At 51.4% G+C, this 13,853-nt stretch overlaps 1 protein-coding gene across 6 annotated transcripts in view; it reads right to left on the bottom strand.

Annotated features, from left to right (window-relative positions):
- Positions 1-1,430: 1,430 nt before the first annotated feature.
- cul9 (cullin 9) overlaps positions 1,431-13,853 on the bottom strand; it is a 28,754-nt gene continuing 16,331 nt past the window's right edge. For 4 of the 6 annotated variants that reach the window (XM_086260014.1, XM_086260019.1, XM_086260020.1 and 1 more), the window contains exons 22-45: positions 13,641-13,768; positions 13,145-13,330; positions 12,874-12,903; positions 10,056-10,198; positions 9,796-9,978; positions 9,554-9,711; positions 9,281-9,479; positions 9,036-9,207; positions 8,799-8,944; positions 8,571-8,697; positions 8,287-8,492; positions 7,951-8,207; positions 6,097-6,214; positions 5,754-6,002; positions 5,511-5,651; positions 5,274-5,438; positions 4,642-4,805; positions 4,456-4,549; positions 4,297-4,371; positions 3,908-4,018; positions 3,704-3,821; positions 3,490-3,623; positions 2,780-2,871; positions 1,431-2,688 (exon numbers count right to left, since the gene is read on the bottom strand). In XM_086260014.1, coding sequence (XP_086116140.1) covers positions 2,466-2,688; positions 2,780-2,871; positions 3,490-3,623; positions 3,704-3,821; positions 3,908-4,018; positions 4,297-4,371; positions 4,456-4,549; positions 4,642-4,805; positions 5,274-5,438; positions 5,511-5,651; positions 5,754-6,002; positions 6,097-6,214; positions 7,951-8,207; positions 8,287-8,492; positions 8,571-8,697; positions 8,799-8,944; positions 9,036-9,207; positions 9,281-9,479; positions 9,554-9,711; positions 9,796-9,978; positions 10,056-10,198; positions 12,874-12,903; positions 13,145-13,330; positions 13,641-13,768 — 3,619 coding nt within the window. In that variant the 3' untranslated portion in view covers positions 1,431-2,465. The remainder of the gene's footprint in view (positions 2,689-2,779; positions 2,872-3,489; positions 3,624-3,703; positions 3,822-3,907; positions 4,019-4,296; positions 4,372-4,455; positions 4,550-4,641; positions 4,806-5,273; positions 5,439-5,510; positions 5,652-5,753; positions 6,003-6,096; positions 6,215-7,950; positions 8,208-8,286; positions 8,493-8,570; positions 8,698-8,798; positions 8,945-9,035; positions 9,208-9,280; positions 9,480-9,553; positions 9,712-9,795; positions 9,979-10,055; positions 10,199-12,873; positions 12,904-13,144; positions 13,331-13,640; positions 13,769-13,853) is intronic. The other 2 variants (XM_086260015.1, XM_086260016.1) reach the window with 2 other exon arrangements.

Here is a 13,853-nt window from a genome sequence, read left to right as displayed (position 1 = left end):
TCCCTTTCCAAACGCCTTCGATGCTTGTGCCCTCCTGGGAACACGGCAGGTCTGAGCCTGCGCTGGATGGTAGCGCTGGGCAGGATGGCTGCTGTGTTTGCTTCGGATGACTCCTCACCCCCGACCCGACCCTGTGGCTTGTCATGTGTTCCATAATGTTGTGCTGTGGACATTTATGTGCTTTTTGTGTAGAGGAGTTTTTTTGTTTCCTGTTCTCATGCTGTCCTCCCAGGAGCCCAGCATGAGGTCTCTTCTTTTTCCTCTTGTACTTTCCTATTGTAGTGTACATTTCAGTGTTTTCTTTCTGTAACGCTACCGATCTCCGACCTGTATCCCCATGTGATGTCTGTGTAAGGTGTGTGTGTGTGTGTGTGTGTGGGGGGGGGGGGTCCTATTTCACTGCAGAGCAACCTGCACGTGGTGAATAAAGCCTTGATTGATTGATATCGGACTCCAGTTTGTGCATGTAAATGGAGAGTCCTCTTCACACACTGAGGTTAATTATGGAGTTCCACAGGGTTCAGTGCTAGGACCAATTCTGTTTACATTATACATGCTTCCCTTAGGCAGCATCATTAGAAGACATAACATACATTTACACTGCTATGCTGATGACACCCAGCTCTATCTGTCCATGAAGCCAGATAACACACACCAATGAGTTAAACTGCAGGAATGTCTTAAAGACATAAAGACCTGGATGGCCGCTAACTTTCTGCTTCTTAATTCAGATCAAACTGAGGTTATTGTACTCGGCCCTGAAAATCTTAGAAATATGGTATCTAAGCAGATTCTTACTCTGGATGGCATTACCTTGGCCTCCAGTAACACTGTGAGGAACCTTGGAGTCATTTTTGACCAGGACATGTCCTTCAACGCACATATTAAACAAATATGTAAGACTGCGTTCTTCCATTTGTGCAACATCTCTAAAGTTAGAAATATCCTGACTCAGAGTGACGCTGAAAAACTAGTTCATGCATTTATTACTTTAGTAACGTTCCACGAAACAGACTTATGTAAGTTTTCCTCCGTTATCATATATTAGGGTGCAAATACAGCAGAATTGCTGATGGGTACAAAACAAGAATGGAACAAAAAATAATTACAGAATAACAGTGGGAGTGCCAAGTATCCTAACCCTCTCTCTCACCTTGTACCGCGCCCCAGGACACTGGGATGTGGATCTTGTGGTTAGTGGACGACCTGAGGAAGTCACGACCTCACAGGTGAAACCTGTATCATGAGATTTTACTCTTACATTCTCTCTGCGTGATGTGGGAGGATCCTTGGTGTCCTCACAACACTAAAGACTGACAAGCTTTGAGGTTAAAGTACAACTGCCTGAATCTCCCCCATCCCCCCCCCCCAAAAAAAAAAATACACTGAAGACACAGTTGGCATGTAATCTAATTACATTTGAAAGTAACTGAAGAGTAGCAGAAAAAGCTTTTATTTAGTTTTGCTAGCAGAAGTCGCTCGACTCCAATAAAGAAACCAGAAAAGCATCTCAGAACATCAATAATATGAATATAAGATCTCTCAAAATTACAGCAAAACTGGAGCTCAGGCGACATCCCAGAATCCCGCAGGGCAGGAAGTCGTCCAACAGCGTCAAACGGAGCAGGGGACAGTCTTTGCTTAGCAAATGAGAAGCGATCGCTCGTTTATTGCAGTGATACATTAGAGATCAGTTCTGCTCGACCCATCAGAACCATCAGCATCGATTTTTTCAGATGCATAGAAACCGCAGACTCTCAGAACACATAAAAACCTCCAAACACGGAGACAGGAAGTGAGTTTCTTCACTCACTAACGAAGGCAACGTCCGTCAAACGCAGAACCGAAGGCAGAACGCGATGAGGAGGACGAGCGAGAGCCGGACCGGCAGTCCGACTCCGGGGCGCCGTCCGGTTTCTCACCTTTACTCCTCAGGAAAACAAACATATGATTCAGGTGCGGAAGCAGGACCGAGGCCGGCCGGAAAACAAACCAAAATCAGAGCCGGAAGCTCCAATCAGAAGTCGTAAAAATATCACGTGAACTATTTTTCTGAAGGGAGGAGAAAAAGGAAAACCAGCGTGAACTGGTTTAAACTGGTTTAAGTCAGCACAAGTTAAACTGGGGTTAACCAAATTAAAACAAAGACCTTTGAACTAATCCAAACGGGCTCGTTCTAGTTTTAAAGAGCGAACAAACAGGAAGTGGTCACGTCAGGACGTAAAAATCTTTTTTTTTTAACTCAGAGCTCGTTCCTGATTTTGACCCTCGCCTGCTTCCGTACTCTGAATGCAAATACAGGAAGTGAGATACAGAAGTGAGAAAGCGGGTGCAGCTGTGTTCGAGATGAAGGAGGACGTCTGTCCCAGCGCCCTCGCAGACATCCTGAGGTGGCGTTGGATGGCGGTGCAGAGGGTGCGGGGTCACGGGAGCACCTGGGTCGCCCTCAGGCTCTTAAACCCGAGTCAGTCGAAGGGGCTGAAGTCCCTCTCCAGGTTCTCGGACTCGTCGTCGTCGGAGAAGAAGTCGTCCTCGTCGATGTCGTCCTCGTCGTAGTCCTCGTGCCACTCTGGGACGTACTCTTCATCGTACTCGTCATCGTCATCCTCTGCTTCGTCGCCGCCCTCCTCGCCCGTGTAGTTGTTGTTGTCAGAGTCTCCGGAGTGGGACGCCCGGTCTGACTTGGACCTGCGTGAGAGAGAGAGAGAGCGCGTCAGTGTGTGCACATGCTCAGTACGCACCTTCAACCTCGCTTTACGTTGCAGGAGGCGTTACTCACACTTTGTTGGCGTCGGCGTGGTTGGACAGGTTGGCGGACTGAGTGGACTCTGGTTCCTGGCTGCCCTTGGACTGGTATCCAACACGGAAGTCCTGGAGACAGAAACAGGAAGCAGTGCAGCGATGACATCACAGAACATCCCATCGCATTTTGTCAGGAGGTCAGAGCAGCGCCCTCTGAAGAAACAGCTAAAGAAGCTTTTATTTTGATAGGTTTTATCGTTGACTGAGGCTGCTGACTAATGTGGTCATGACACGACAGCGCGTGGAGGCGGAGCTCGCCGTCACAGCTCTGACAGTAAACGCTGTCCATGGTTTACGGGCCGTGTATTTTCTGAGAGTAGTGAACGCGTCTGCCTCAGAAATAAAAAGTTCAGAGTGAAGCGACTTTGCTTGCGCCGTTCTTCACATGTAAACGCCACCGCAGGAAGTGTCAACAAATCTGCAGCACCAAACACGCTGAGCCACCGCCGTGGCGAGATCTTTTTAAAGCGTTGGATTTAATGTCAAAGACTGAAAACGTGCAGAGCTAACTTTTTACAGCGTACATGGATTTTCACTCCGCCCCCTGCAGGATCATCTAAGCCTGTCAGAGGAATCGGCTCCGTGATGTGGGCTGAGGCGCATTCCCAGTTCTGTCATCAGAGCCGTAACGCTCGTCGGCTCACCAGCTCGGTCTCACATAGACCGAACTGGTTCTGGAGCGAGTACCTGGGTGGAGTGCTGGAGGATGGCGAGGAGGCGCTCCTGGATGCGGCGGATCAGCTCGAGTCCAGTGTTCAGGTGTTCGGGTTTCAGCAGCCGCACGCACGAGGCCAGGTCAGTGCACTGCAGCAAAGTCTCCTCTGAGGAGAGAAAACCAGCAGACACACCAGTGAGACCAGTTCACACAGGCCTGACGAGGATCAGAGGATGGGAGCCTCACCCAGCAGGATCTGCAGAGCGTTGGTATGCAAGTCCAGAGCCTCGGTCTGCTGCTCCATCACGTCCATCTTCTCCGTCTCCTGGTTGTAGTAGCTGTACACGCAGGAGTAGGCCAGCACCTGCAGACAGAGCGGAGGGCACGGTAAGGACACGCTCCGACCTCAGCGGGAGCGGCTGAGGAGGAGGAAGACGACGGGGACGATACCTTCCGAGCCTGAGCGAGGACTTTACAGGCGTCGATGACGAAGGTCAGAGACTTCATCTGCAGAGCCTCATTGATGGACGACACTTTGTTCTCCAGGTTGATGGCAAAGTCCTGCAGACACACACACAGACACCACCCGGTCTGTCAGCTACGTCACTGTGTGATTAAATACAGCGGCAGCCTTAGCCTGGAGCTATCCACAGTATTTTCAGACCCCCGACCCCTGAGCTGGGCCGGGGGTTTCAGCAGATGCAGGTGTGGGGTTCATTTGAAGCGCCTACATCACCTTGAGTTATCGCATTGACAAATTTATACTTATGCGCTCTTTGTACTGACTGCACGGCCTGTAGCGGGCCACAGCGGTGCTCTTTGATGGTCTGTAGTCATACCTTGGCCTGATGGTGGAAGGTGCATCTCTCGTTGTAATCCTGGAACTTCTTCTCCTGCCGCGCCGCTTTACTCACCTGCAGACAGATAACACCTTTAACACACCGTTTGCTGTTCTGATTGGCTGACTTGTGTAGTCACATGACAGCATGTGGACCAACCATGGCAGAGCAGTTGTAGTAATCTTTGTGTGTTGGTTTCCATGGTTTCAGGCAGCGCCAGCAGAAGCCATGGTTACATTTGGCACAGGTCATACTGAGGAGAGAGGTCATCGACATCACCGTTACCAGCACGTCTGTGCGCGTGCGTGCGTGTCTGTGTGTGTGTGTGTCTGTGTGCGTTCGTACTGCAGGCAGCCTTCGTTCTTCTCGATCTGAGCCTGGCAGCTCGGGCAGCGTTTGGAGATTAGCTTGGCGAGGTGTTTGCTCTGAGCCTCCATGCTCATCCCTTCGTAGTAACCGCCGTCGTCCATCCACTGGGACATGTGACTGCAGCTCGCTGGGTAGTGTGCCTGCAGGAGGGGTGGGGGGAGCGGTCGCATGTTTACATACCTGGCCTTTAAACGGTTTAACGCAGCAGCGGTCACCCGAAACCCAGGTGCTGCGACTACAACACACAGACTGTATAGAGAAGATGGACATGCACCCACTGGTTTCTGTGCTTCGTTTGGTGCGATGAGCAAGAAGGTCACCTGACTATGGAGCCGCTCACTCATTGGCTAACGGGATTTGACTGAAAAAGCATCTGCCAACAAGGATGCTCTGCATAATCTTCATGTTTTATTCAGTTAGACCTGGAAGGACCAGATCAGGTGACCAGGAGACTTTAGCCAATCAGACGTCAGGGGAGTTGCCCCCTGCTTGACACTAGGCAGAATGCAGGTTTAGGTAATCTTTTTATACAGTCTGTGGTAAAACAAGGTTCCCGTGGGAACTACAGCTTCACCTATAAACTGAAAGCATGTAAGGTGACCTCTGACCTCAGGGAAGTTGCAGCTGAAGCAGGAGGACCAGCAGCACTTTGAGCAGGTCGCCATGCTGCCCGTGTTCTCCTTGCAGAGGATCTGATCGCAGCCCTGAGGGTTGGTGCACCACGTCAGGTTGGAGCAGCACTCCACGTAGCCTCTCAGCAGGGCATTCTCATACTGCGGAGAAGGAGGAGCTTAACACCCATAGACGGGACAGGCAAACCTGAGGGTGGTCAGGTGGTGTGTTACCTTGGCGATGGTGTCCTTGTCAGTGAGGACGCTGAGGAAGAACTGGGAGGTGGGCTGAGCCTGGCAGTCTGTGATTGGACAGTTGCAGTTCATGATCAGGTTCTGCTCGATCCTCGCCGTCAGGTACTCCTGCCAGCACGACTGCACGACACACACACACACACACACACACACACACACACACACACAGTCAGACTCACGCCACGCCCACGGCAAACATCAAGAACTGAGAGCGGCGCTGACCCTGCAGCAGTAGTGCATGCAGCTCAGCGAAGGCACCAGCTCCATGCCGCAGCTCCACGGGCTCAGGCACACTGGGCAGGTGGAGGCGGGGCTCGGCGGCGTCTGAGGGTTCAGGAACTTGAGTCCGGCAGCCACGATGATGGCGTCAGGGTCGTCGGTGTACCGCTGCACCAGCAAGTCCACGTTCCACTTACAGTGAATGAGGAGGTGCTCGGCCCGGTCCAGGTCCAGACTCAGCGTCCCCGCAACCTGAGAGGACAGAGAGGTCATCTAACGCACCTGAGGGGGTGGAGACTACGCCTCATGAACCTCTGACCTCACATACGCCTATGCAGCATCTCACCTGTTGAACCGTCCTCTGCATCAGCTGACGAACGTCATCCTGCGTCATCGTGCGACCCATCGAGAAAAGAACGGTATCAAGAACGCCATCCTCGAACCGCTGCGGCACAGGCACCAGACTGCAACATACACACACACACCTGAAACACTCACACGCTGCAGGAGGACTCTTTGATAATCAATGAATACGATTATTTTTTAGTTAATGTATCAGTTTAAGACTCTCCAAACTGGTGCTTTTACTTTGAAAACTCACCTGGTTTAATACAGGTAACACTGACTCACTGCCCCCTCCTGTGGCACACAGTGGTATTGCACCTCGCTCACATCGGTGTTTAACATTCAATCTTAGTTCAGTTTTTATTTCACAGTGAAGAAAACTGGGAGTCATTTCGTTGAATGACTAACAAACGTAAGAACCAAAACGCCTCCAGCTCCAGACCATTTAACAGATGGCACCGAGACAGCGCCCCCTGCAGACCAGTCAAACTTACACTGTTTAAAAAAGTAAAGGCGTTTGTGAAGGTTTACGTTCTTTTGAAAGTCTCCGTCTCTGATGGCTCCCTTGTAAAGAGTACGACTGTTTGTGTAACCTGTGCTGGGACAGGAGTGTGCGCCTCCACCGACTGCATGGCAGTGAGTGTAATACCTGTAATCAGCATGTGCGCTCCTCACACTCATTATTCAGTTTCTGGTCCTGACATGTTTTGTCTCATTGTTATCACCCTCACCGACTCTCATAGTCAGAGGAACGTGGAAATGACCCACGGTCTGACAGCAGCAGCGTCTGTCCATCGTTTCATTCTGCCGCCTCTCTCATTCGCGGCGCTGTCAACCGTAAGGGCCGGACCGGAACACGTGCAGCTGATAACCAGCTGAAACCAGCCGCTGCAGGAGAGCAGCTCAGGTCCTGATACCCTCACAGTTTAACGTGGACGTGAAGCGCTACACGCAAAGCCTCATTTACCCCACGGAGCCCCGCCCTCAGACACTGACGCAGGTGCAACTCTGTCTGTGAACCTGGGTTGAAGAAATAACAGCTTCAAGACAAAGCTTAAAAGGTTTGACATCATAATGTGCCAACCACACAACGTCATGCGCCAACCTGACAGAAGATGGCGCTACGCCTGTTTTTAAACCCAGGTTCACAGCCAGCGTTACAGCTGTGAGAGCCTGAGGGCTCCGTGGGCCTGCGTGTAGCGTTTCACGTCCTCTTTAATCCAACGATGACTTGTACGCACAGAGACGAGCTCTGAAGAATCACTGCAGCTCAGTTTGATCCTCATCAGTTTATTTGTCAAAGGTTTGCTCGTCAATCAGCATTTTAAATCAGAACAAACAAAATCAGCGTTTAAACTTCATTTTCTTCTTCTCCTTAAAGTCGAGTTCGGCTTCGGTGTGATGTGAACAGATGTCAAAGATGTCAAAGGTCAAACAATATTTACAACATCATGTCTGATCTGTTTCAGCAGCTTCGTTTCACAGACGTCCGATTTCTGATCGATCGGCCGATCAGATAAACGTCGAGCCGATCAAAATCAATCGAAATTTACAGCCCATTCGAGTCTGTGGCCTCGTTTGAGGCTGGCAGACCGCCGCAGGCCCCAGCACCGCCCTTTTCTACAACTGCATTCCTATTGGATGATAATAAAGACAAAGTGCTATTAAAAAAAAAAAAAAAAAAAAAAAAAGCTGACGTGAGTGAATAAAATAAAGTCAAAGAAGAAGAAATGAGAATTCTTCTGGTTCAGAAACGCCGTCTGTAAAACAAAGCGCTCTCCTGGCTAAGCAGGGCGTGGCTTAGCTGAGACTGACAGACTGAACCCACGTGTGAAGTCAGAGGTCGCGGTCACACCTGATGTCGGCCCGGCTGTTGGAGGTGGCGTCCTTCCCGATGTCGGCCCGGCTGAAGGAGAACTGGGCCTGGCCCTTCTGCGGCGTGGACGGGTCCTCGGGGACGAACTCCACAATGTGCGGGTTCTCGTCGTTGCGGCGGATGCAGCCCTTGCTGATGACGTGCATGATGCAGGACAGGACATCGCTGGTGCTGCAGCTGAAACGGCCCGAGCCCGGCGAGCGCGACGCCTCCTGCTTCTGACACGAGTCCAGCACCTGAAAGAGAGCGGCGCAGGTCAGAGCCTTGACATGCCACCACGGGCTTTTATTTTGAAGGAGGCAGGCAACCTCTGACCTTGAAGACGAGGTTGTCGATATGCATCTCCTTCTCCTGCTTCATGATGTGGACGATCAGGCAGTAGATGTAGTTCCTCTTCCTCTCCAGTGTGCCCGCCGCGTCCTCGTCCACGTTCAGATACGTCTGTTTGGGCAGCAGCCACACGGACGCCGGCGCGCCCTCCTGGCTGCGAGACGCCACCTGCTCGTTCAGCTGCAGCACACCTGATGCAAAGAGATGCAAAGTCAGAAAAGACGGACAGCGGTGCTGACACACGTGTGCGTTTGTGAGGCGGGTCTGACCTCGGGTGGGGTCGTCTGGGTGGCTGCAGGTCAGCGGCCCGCCCTCGCCAATGAGAGGCAGCAGAGCGTGCAGCAGCACGGTGGCGGAGAGGCCGCTTGCCTGCAGCAGAGCGTCAACTCGAACCTCCTGCAGACGCACAGAAACACAAACATCACACGTACATCAAACTACGCACTCACTCCTCCAATGCCACAAACGCGGCGGGCAGCGAGACCACGAGGACCTACCTGCTGGCTGTTGAACTGCAGCAGCACGAACATCTGCAGCGTAGAGACGTGCAGCGTCCAGCCGCCGAACTGCAGCTCGGCGTGCCCGAGCCACGTCCACTGCAGCCGCCGAGGCTTGGAGTGGCACAGACCGTATATGGACTGACCTGCAGACAGGAAGTAATATCCGTCAGTTAGCGTGAGGTAATACTGGTTGCTGTTGGAAATAGGGGTGCTGATGTGGGTGGAGGTGCTCACTGTGGGTGTAGAACTGGGTGAACTGGTTCAGGTAGGAGCAGAGCTCCGGGGGGAGGTGCTTCGCCGGCTCGTCCAGGTAGCAGAGTGAAGAGACGGCCCAGCAGCGCGGCGACAGAACCAGGACCTGGACCTCCGCCTCCTCCTCCAACTCCGCCCACTCCTCCTCCATCACCTGCAGAAACAAGGACACACAATGAGACCCTGCAGGCGGCGATGGGTACCTGGGGGCAGAGCAGACATGCAACCTGGTCGTGCTCCTGCAAGCTGCGGTCCAGCTGCTGCAGCCGGTACAGGTGGAACTCCTGCTGCAGCTCGGACGACTCGCTCAGGTTCTTCAGCATCTGCTGTGGGAAGCGGCTCGGGAAGCAACTGCCGATCTGCTCCGCCACGGCGTGCTCCAGCCACACGTTCCCCTGAGCCAGCAGCCGGTCGCCCAGATAGTACCTGCACAGAGCGAGAGACTGTGAGCGTTAGAGACGCGGGAGGCTCGGCGCAGCACGGCGCTCGTGTGATCGCACCTGTAGAAGTGCTCGAAGGTGCTGGCGAGCTCCAGGCCTGACAGGAAGAGCATCGGCTCCAGAAACTGCTGCAGCCGCTCCAGAGTCTCCACACAGCCGGATGCCATGCCGCTCGCCTGGATCATCTGATCGATGTACTGAGCGAAGCGCTCGCTCACCTGCGTGCAGCAAACACAACAACGTCACACCGTGCACCGAGAACACGAGAGCTTGGACGGACGCGCAGCGGCGCAGGCACTCACGTGCATAGCTCTGAGGATGGAGAGCTGCAACAGGGCGGTGGAGAAACCGTGCCGCAGGGCAAGGACGAAGGCGGTCTGCTGGCCAAACAGCTCCTCCATGGCGTTCTTCAGCCGAAGGTAGAGCCGCCGATATCGCTCCACGAAGTCCGGCAGAGTGCAGCTCGCCTCCAGGAACTTCTTCACCTGAGGGGAAGGAGTCACGTTTAGCTCATTAGCATCTAAACCCTCAAACAGGAAACAACACTGAACAGCTGACTCACCTGGCGTTGTACCACTCCCTGCCAACAGAGGGCGATGCCCGCGATGCTGCTGCTGCTCTTCACTTTGGGTTTGGCTGAGGACGATGAGGAGGAGGAGGTGGAGGCGGCTGCGGATGCCTCTTTGTTCTTTCCTTCTTTACCATCTGCAAGAAGACGACATTTCAGACGTCGGATTTGGGGAGCGCACGCTCGCTGGCGATGAGTGACGGGGAGGTGAGATGAGAGCGCGACAGCCACAAACGAAAAGTGAAGCCGAGCGTCGGTCCTTCTTTTCCCACTGAAAAGAAACCGCGTCAGGGACTGCGATGGGAACAGGAAGTAAACAAAGAGCGGCCCAACTGAAGGAAAACGAGATGGAGGACGGGCGCGTCTGAAGGAAGCCGAATGTTTCAGTCGGTTCAGATGAGGACGAGGAAGGTCGCCGGGCGCCGCCTGCTGGAGGCATTTCTAACAAAAACGGGTGCTTTTGGGCTGCCTGTCAGACTCCTCCCCCAGCATCAGCAGCTACAAACTTGTGTCAGCAGCCAGCAGGGGGCGACACCAGCTTCCTGCCCTCATGTGGACGCATGAAATGTCAAAGCGTAAAAACCAAACTAACAGGGTCCGACTGCAGCGCCGCCGCCCTCTCAGGCACGTTTTAGTTGCCTCTGCTGGTGAGGAGGGGGTACTGCACCAAAACAGAGCGCCACACCACCGTTTAAAAACCGAAGGGTTCACTTTAAATCCGACTCACAAACAACAAGCGTCACCTCCTCTCAGTATGTTCTGATCTGACGGACAAACAGGAACAGGCGAGTCTTTGATGTTTCCTTTGTGAGGTTTTAAACAGCAGACGTGTAAATTCAATGCAAATATTTTATCTATTCGTAACACGGCTGTTCACACCGAACGCATCACTGTGCACAACGAATCTGTGGCATTTATTTTTCAGATCAAGGTTGATGTTTCAGATACGCATAAACACATCTGACCCATCAGATGTATAAACACATCGGATTGGTGCTGTTGCTCAAAACGCACGCCGGTGCTGAAGACAAACCGACCCGTTTTACCTCAGACGCTCACCTACACCTGCTCAGAGTCACTCAGGTGCCAACAGGAGCTCAAACTGCTGACATCCTGAACGTCTTAAAACCATCACGAACACCCTGAAACACTAAGAAACCAGCGTGAAACCATCAGCTTCGCTGCGGGATCAAACCAGGAAAAAAAAGAAAGAAAGAAGAACAGCCAATCCAAATTAAGTAGCGCAGAGCCGAACCAATCACAGCGTCACGTGACTTGTTACGTACAGCACAAGTGCCAAGCCGCACACGTGTATTTGTTTGGGAAGCAGCCAGCCGCCGTGCCGCCGGGTGATGGAGGAAATGAGTGTGCCGACTAGAGAAATCAACCGAGCGTGACCGAAGAGAAAACAGATGATGGTTCCAACGCCGGAGAGATTGTCCAACGGAAGAGCCACAGAAGCTCCGTAGTGTGAAGGTATTTCTGCTATTTCAAGTCAAACAGAGCAGCTGCACTGTAAATGTGCCGAAAGCAAGTCTGGAAATACAATAAAGCGGTGCAGCTCAGTCTCTGACTGGAAGCGCTGATTCGTCATTCGGCTTTTGTCAGACTAAAGTAACTGTTAAAACTGTTTGAAAAGCTCAGCTATACAACAAGGAGAGATTGAGAATTTCCTTTTAGTTCTCAGTTTATTTGATATTGACAAAAGTTAGTCAGTTTTGTCTGTTCTTCTGTAAAACAAACTAAGATTTATTTTTAGAATTAATATTTTGTTTCTAAGTGGAATTGACAGTTTAGTCTGTTTCGTTTGTTCTATTTTGAAACTTAAACGCTTTAGCGGCTGCCTTTTGTGTAGTTTGCAATATTTGCCTTTATTTATCTGAAAAAGTCTCGTGTTCCTTAAGTACATCTACCCTGTTGAACTTATTATGGGAAATAAATATTTAAAAACAAGCTGCTGATTATTTCACATTTTACTTGTGAGCAACGGCACATTTAAATCTTACAAATATAGTTATTTGGCTTATATCGTGATAGATATCGTTATCGCCTGAAATGAAAAAAACATATCGTGATATGAAAAAAATCGCCCAGCTCTAGTTTCGACCCAAGTTGAAATTGAGACTCAGAGTTGCTGCATCTTGTAGCTGTGTCGTCTTAAATTGGTCATGTGATTTTGATGCACCATCGACCCCAGAGGTTTAAGCTCCGCCCAATCATCAGCTCTGTGGGATGTTTGAATGCCGACAATGATAACCAAAAGGACGACACAAGATCACCGTTTTTATGGAGACTGAAATCTTTTTAAACTCTCCCCATGAACGACCTGCGACGGCGTCCCCGTGGCCTGAATGGCGGGTGGTCACCCTCAGAAGTCGTCAGGTTGAGTCTGCGTTTTCTTTTGTTCAGGATGAAATACGACGGCGTTACGGTCCAACCCGGAGATGGCGGACGAGCTTGTGTTTTGCTTTTGTTTCAACGGCGGGAAGAAAAGTGAGATCGGTCCGACTCGTGCCGACCCTGACGTGCACTTTGACCCCTTGGACCTTCAAGCCCAGCTGTTTTTTTGGAGTCACAGGTGAGTGTGAAGCACGGCTGACATCAAGCAGCCATCATCGCCCTCACTGTGAGGTCACTTAAACTGTCCTCACAGTCACCGTGACGACACCAGACTCAGACAGGATGGCAGATCTGAGACTGCGGCCGAGGTCAGATAAGAACGCTCGACCTGATTGGCTCAGAGAGGAGGAGGGAGGAGGAGCGCAGCTGGACCCTGGAACAGACGTGGCCTCTGAACTTTGCTCTTACTTACTCTTCAGCTCTTTGCTTCTGTTGAGACCTTCTGGAGACAAAATAAACTCCTTTAAGTTATTAACATCCACAAAGGGTCAAAGGTCAGCTTTTAAACACACATTGCTCCTAAGACAGAACTTCCTGTTTGTATCATCAAAGATCCTCTGACCCCGACCACCACTGACACCTAAAGACAAACTAATGCACTTTAATCCCAGGATCAGACAAACCCGACAGGAAAAACACGAGGAAGCTATCACAATAAAAGCCACGAACATGCTCCGACTCACTGGATTTGACGGGCGGTTTGAGCTCCTCGCCGTCCACTCGGCTCGTGTCCACGTGGACCAGCAGGTGCGTGAGCCGCCTCACTCGGGAGTTAAAGATGGTGGCCCGACTCTTACAGCGGCGAGGCGCCTCCGAGTTATCCAGATATTCACTGAGCAACCAGGACAGAGGGCTGCACGCAGAGGATTCTGGGAACACACAGACATCGGGCCGCTTTAACGAGGTCATAAAATAAAACATCAGAATTCAAGAATTAATAATCTAATCAACGAGGACGACCTGCGGCTGTAACGAGACAGGAAACCATGTTTCTACAGACACGAATCCAAACGCTTCGATCAAATCAACAAACCTCAAAATACATAATACAGCAAGACAACGTGAACAACTACACACAAAAACCACAACAGATATATTCATGAAGACACCTGTGTGTGTGTGTGTGTGTGTGTGTGTGTGTGTGTGTGTGTGTGTGTGTGTGTGTGTGTGTGTGTGTACCTGTGATGCTGTGAACGATGGGGGTGATCAGAGCCTCCCAGCAGGTTCGACCCAGGGCTTCGGCCGCCTCTGCGTCCGACAGGAAACGATCGGCGAACATCTGCTCATGTCTTAGAGCGCTGTTCAGTCTACACACACACACACACACACACACACACACACTTTTCCAGATACTTGTACTTGACTAGATGCAGTAATAGAGTATTTACTAGT

The sequence above is a fragment of the Aulonocara sp. 'chitande type north' Nkhata Bay genome, linkage group LG13 (genome assembly GCF_057382095.1).
Source record: "Aulonocara sp. 'chitande type north' Nkhata Bay isolate Kocher_YH1m ecotype deep benthic linkage group LG13, A_spYH_male_GT1.1, whole genome shotgun sequence".
Classification (NCBI taxonomy): domain Eukaryota; kingdom Metazoa; phylum Chordata; class Actinopteri; order Cichliformes; family Cichlidae; genus Aulonocara; species Aulonocara sp. 'chitande type north' Nkhata Bay.
Note: the sequence above shows the minus strand (reverse complement) of the source record. Positions and strands in the feature narration are given on the sequence as shown.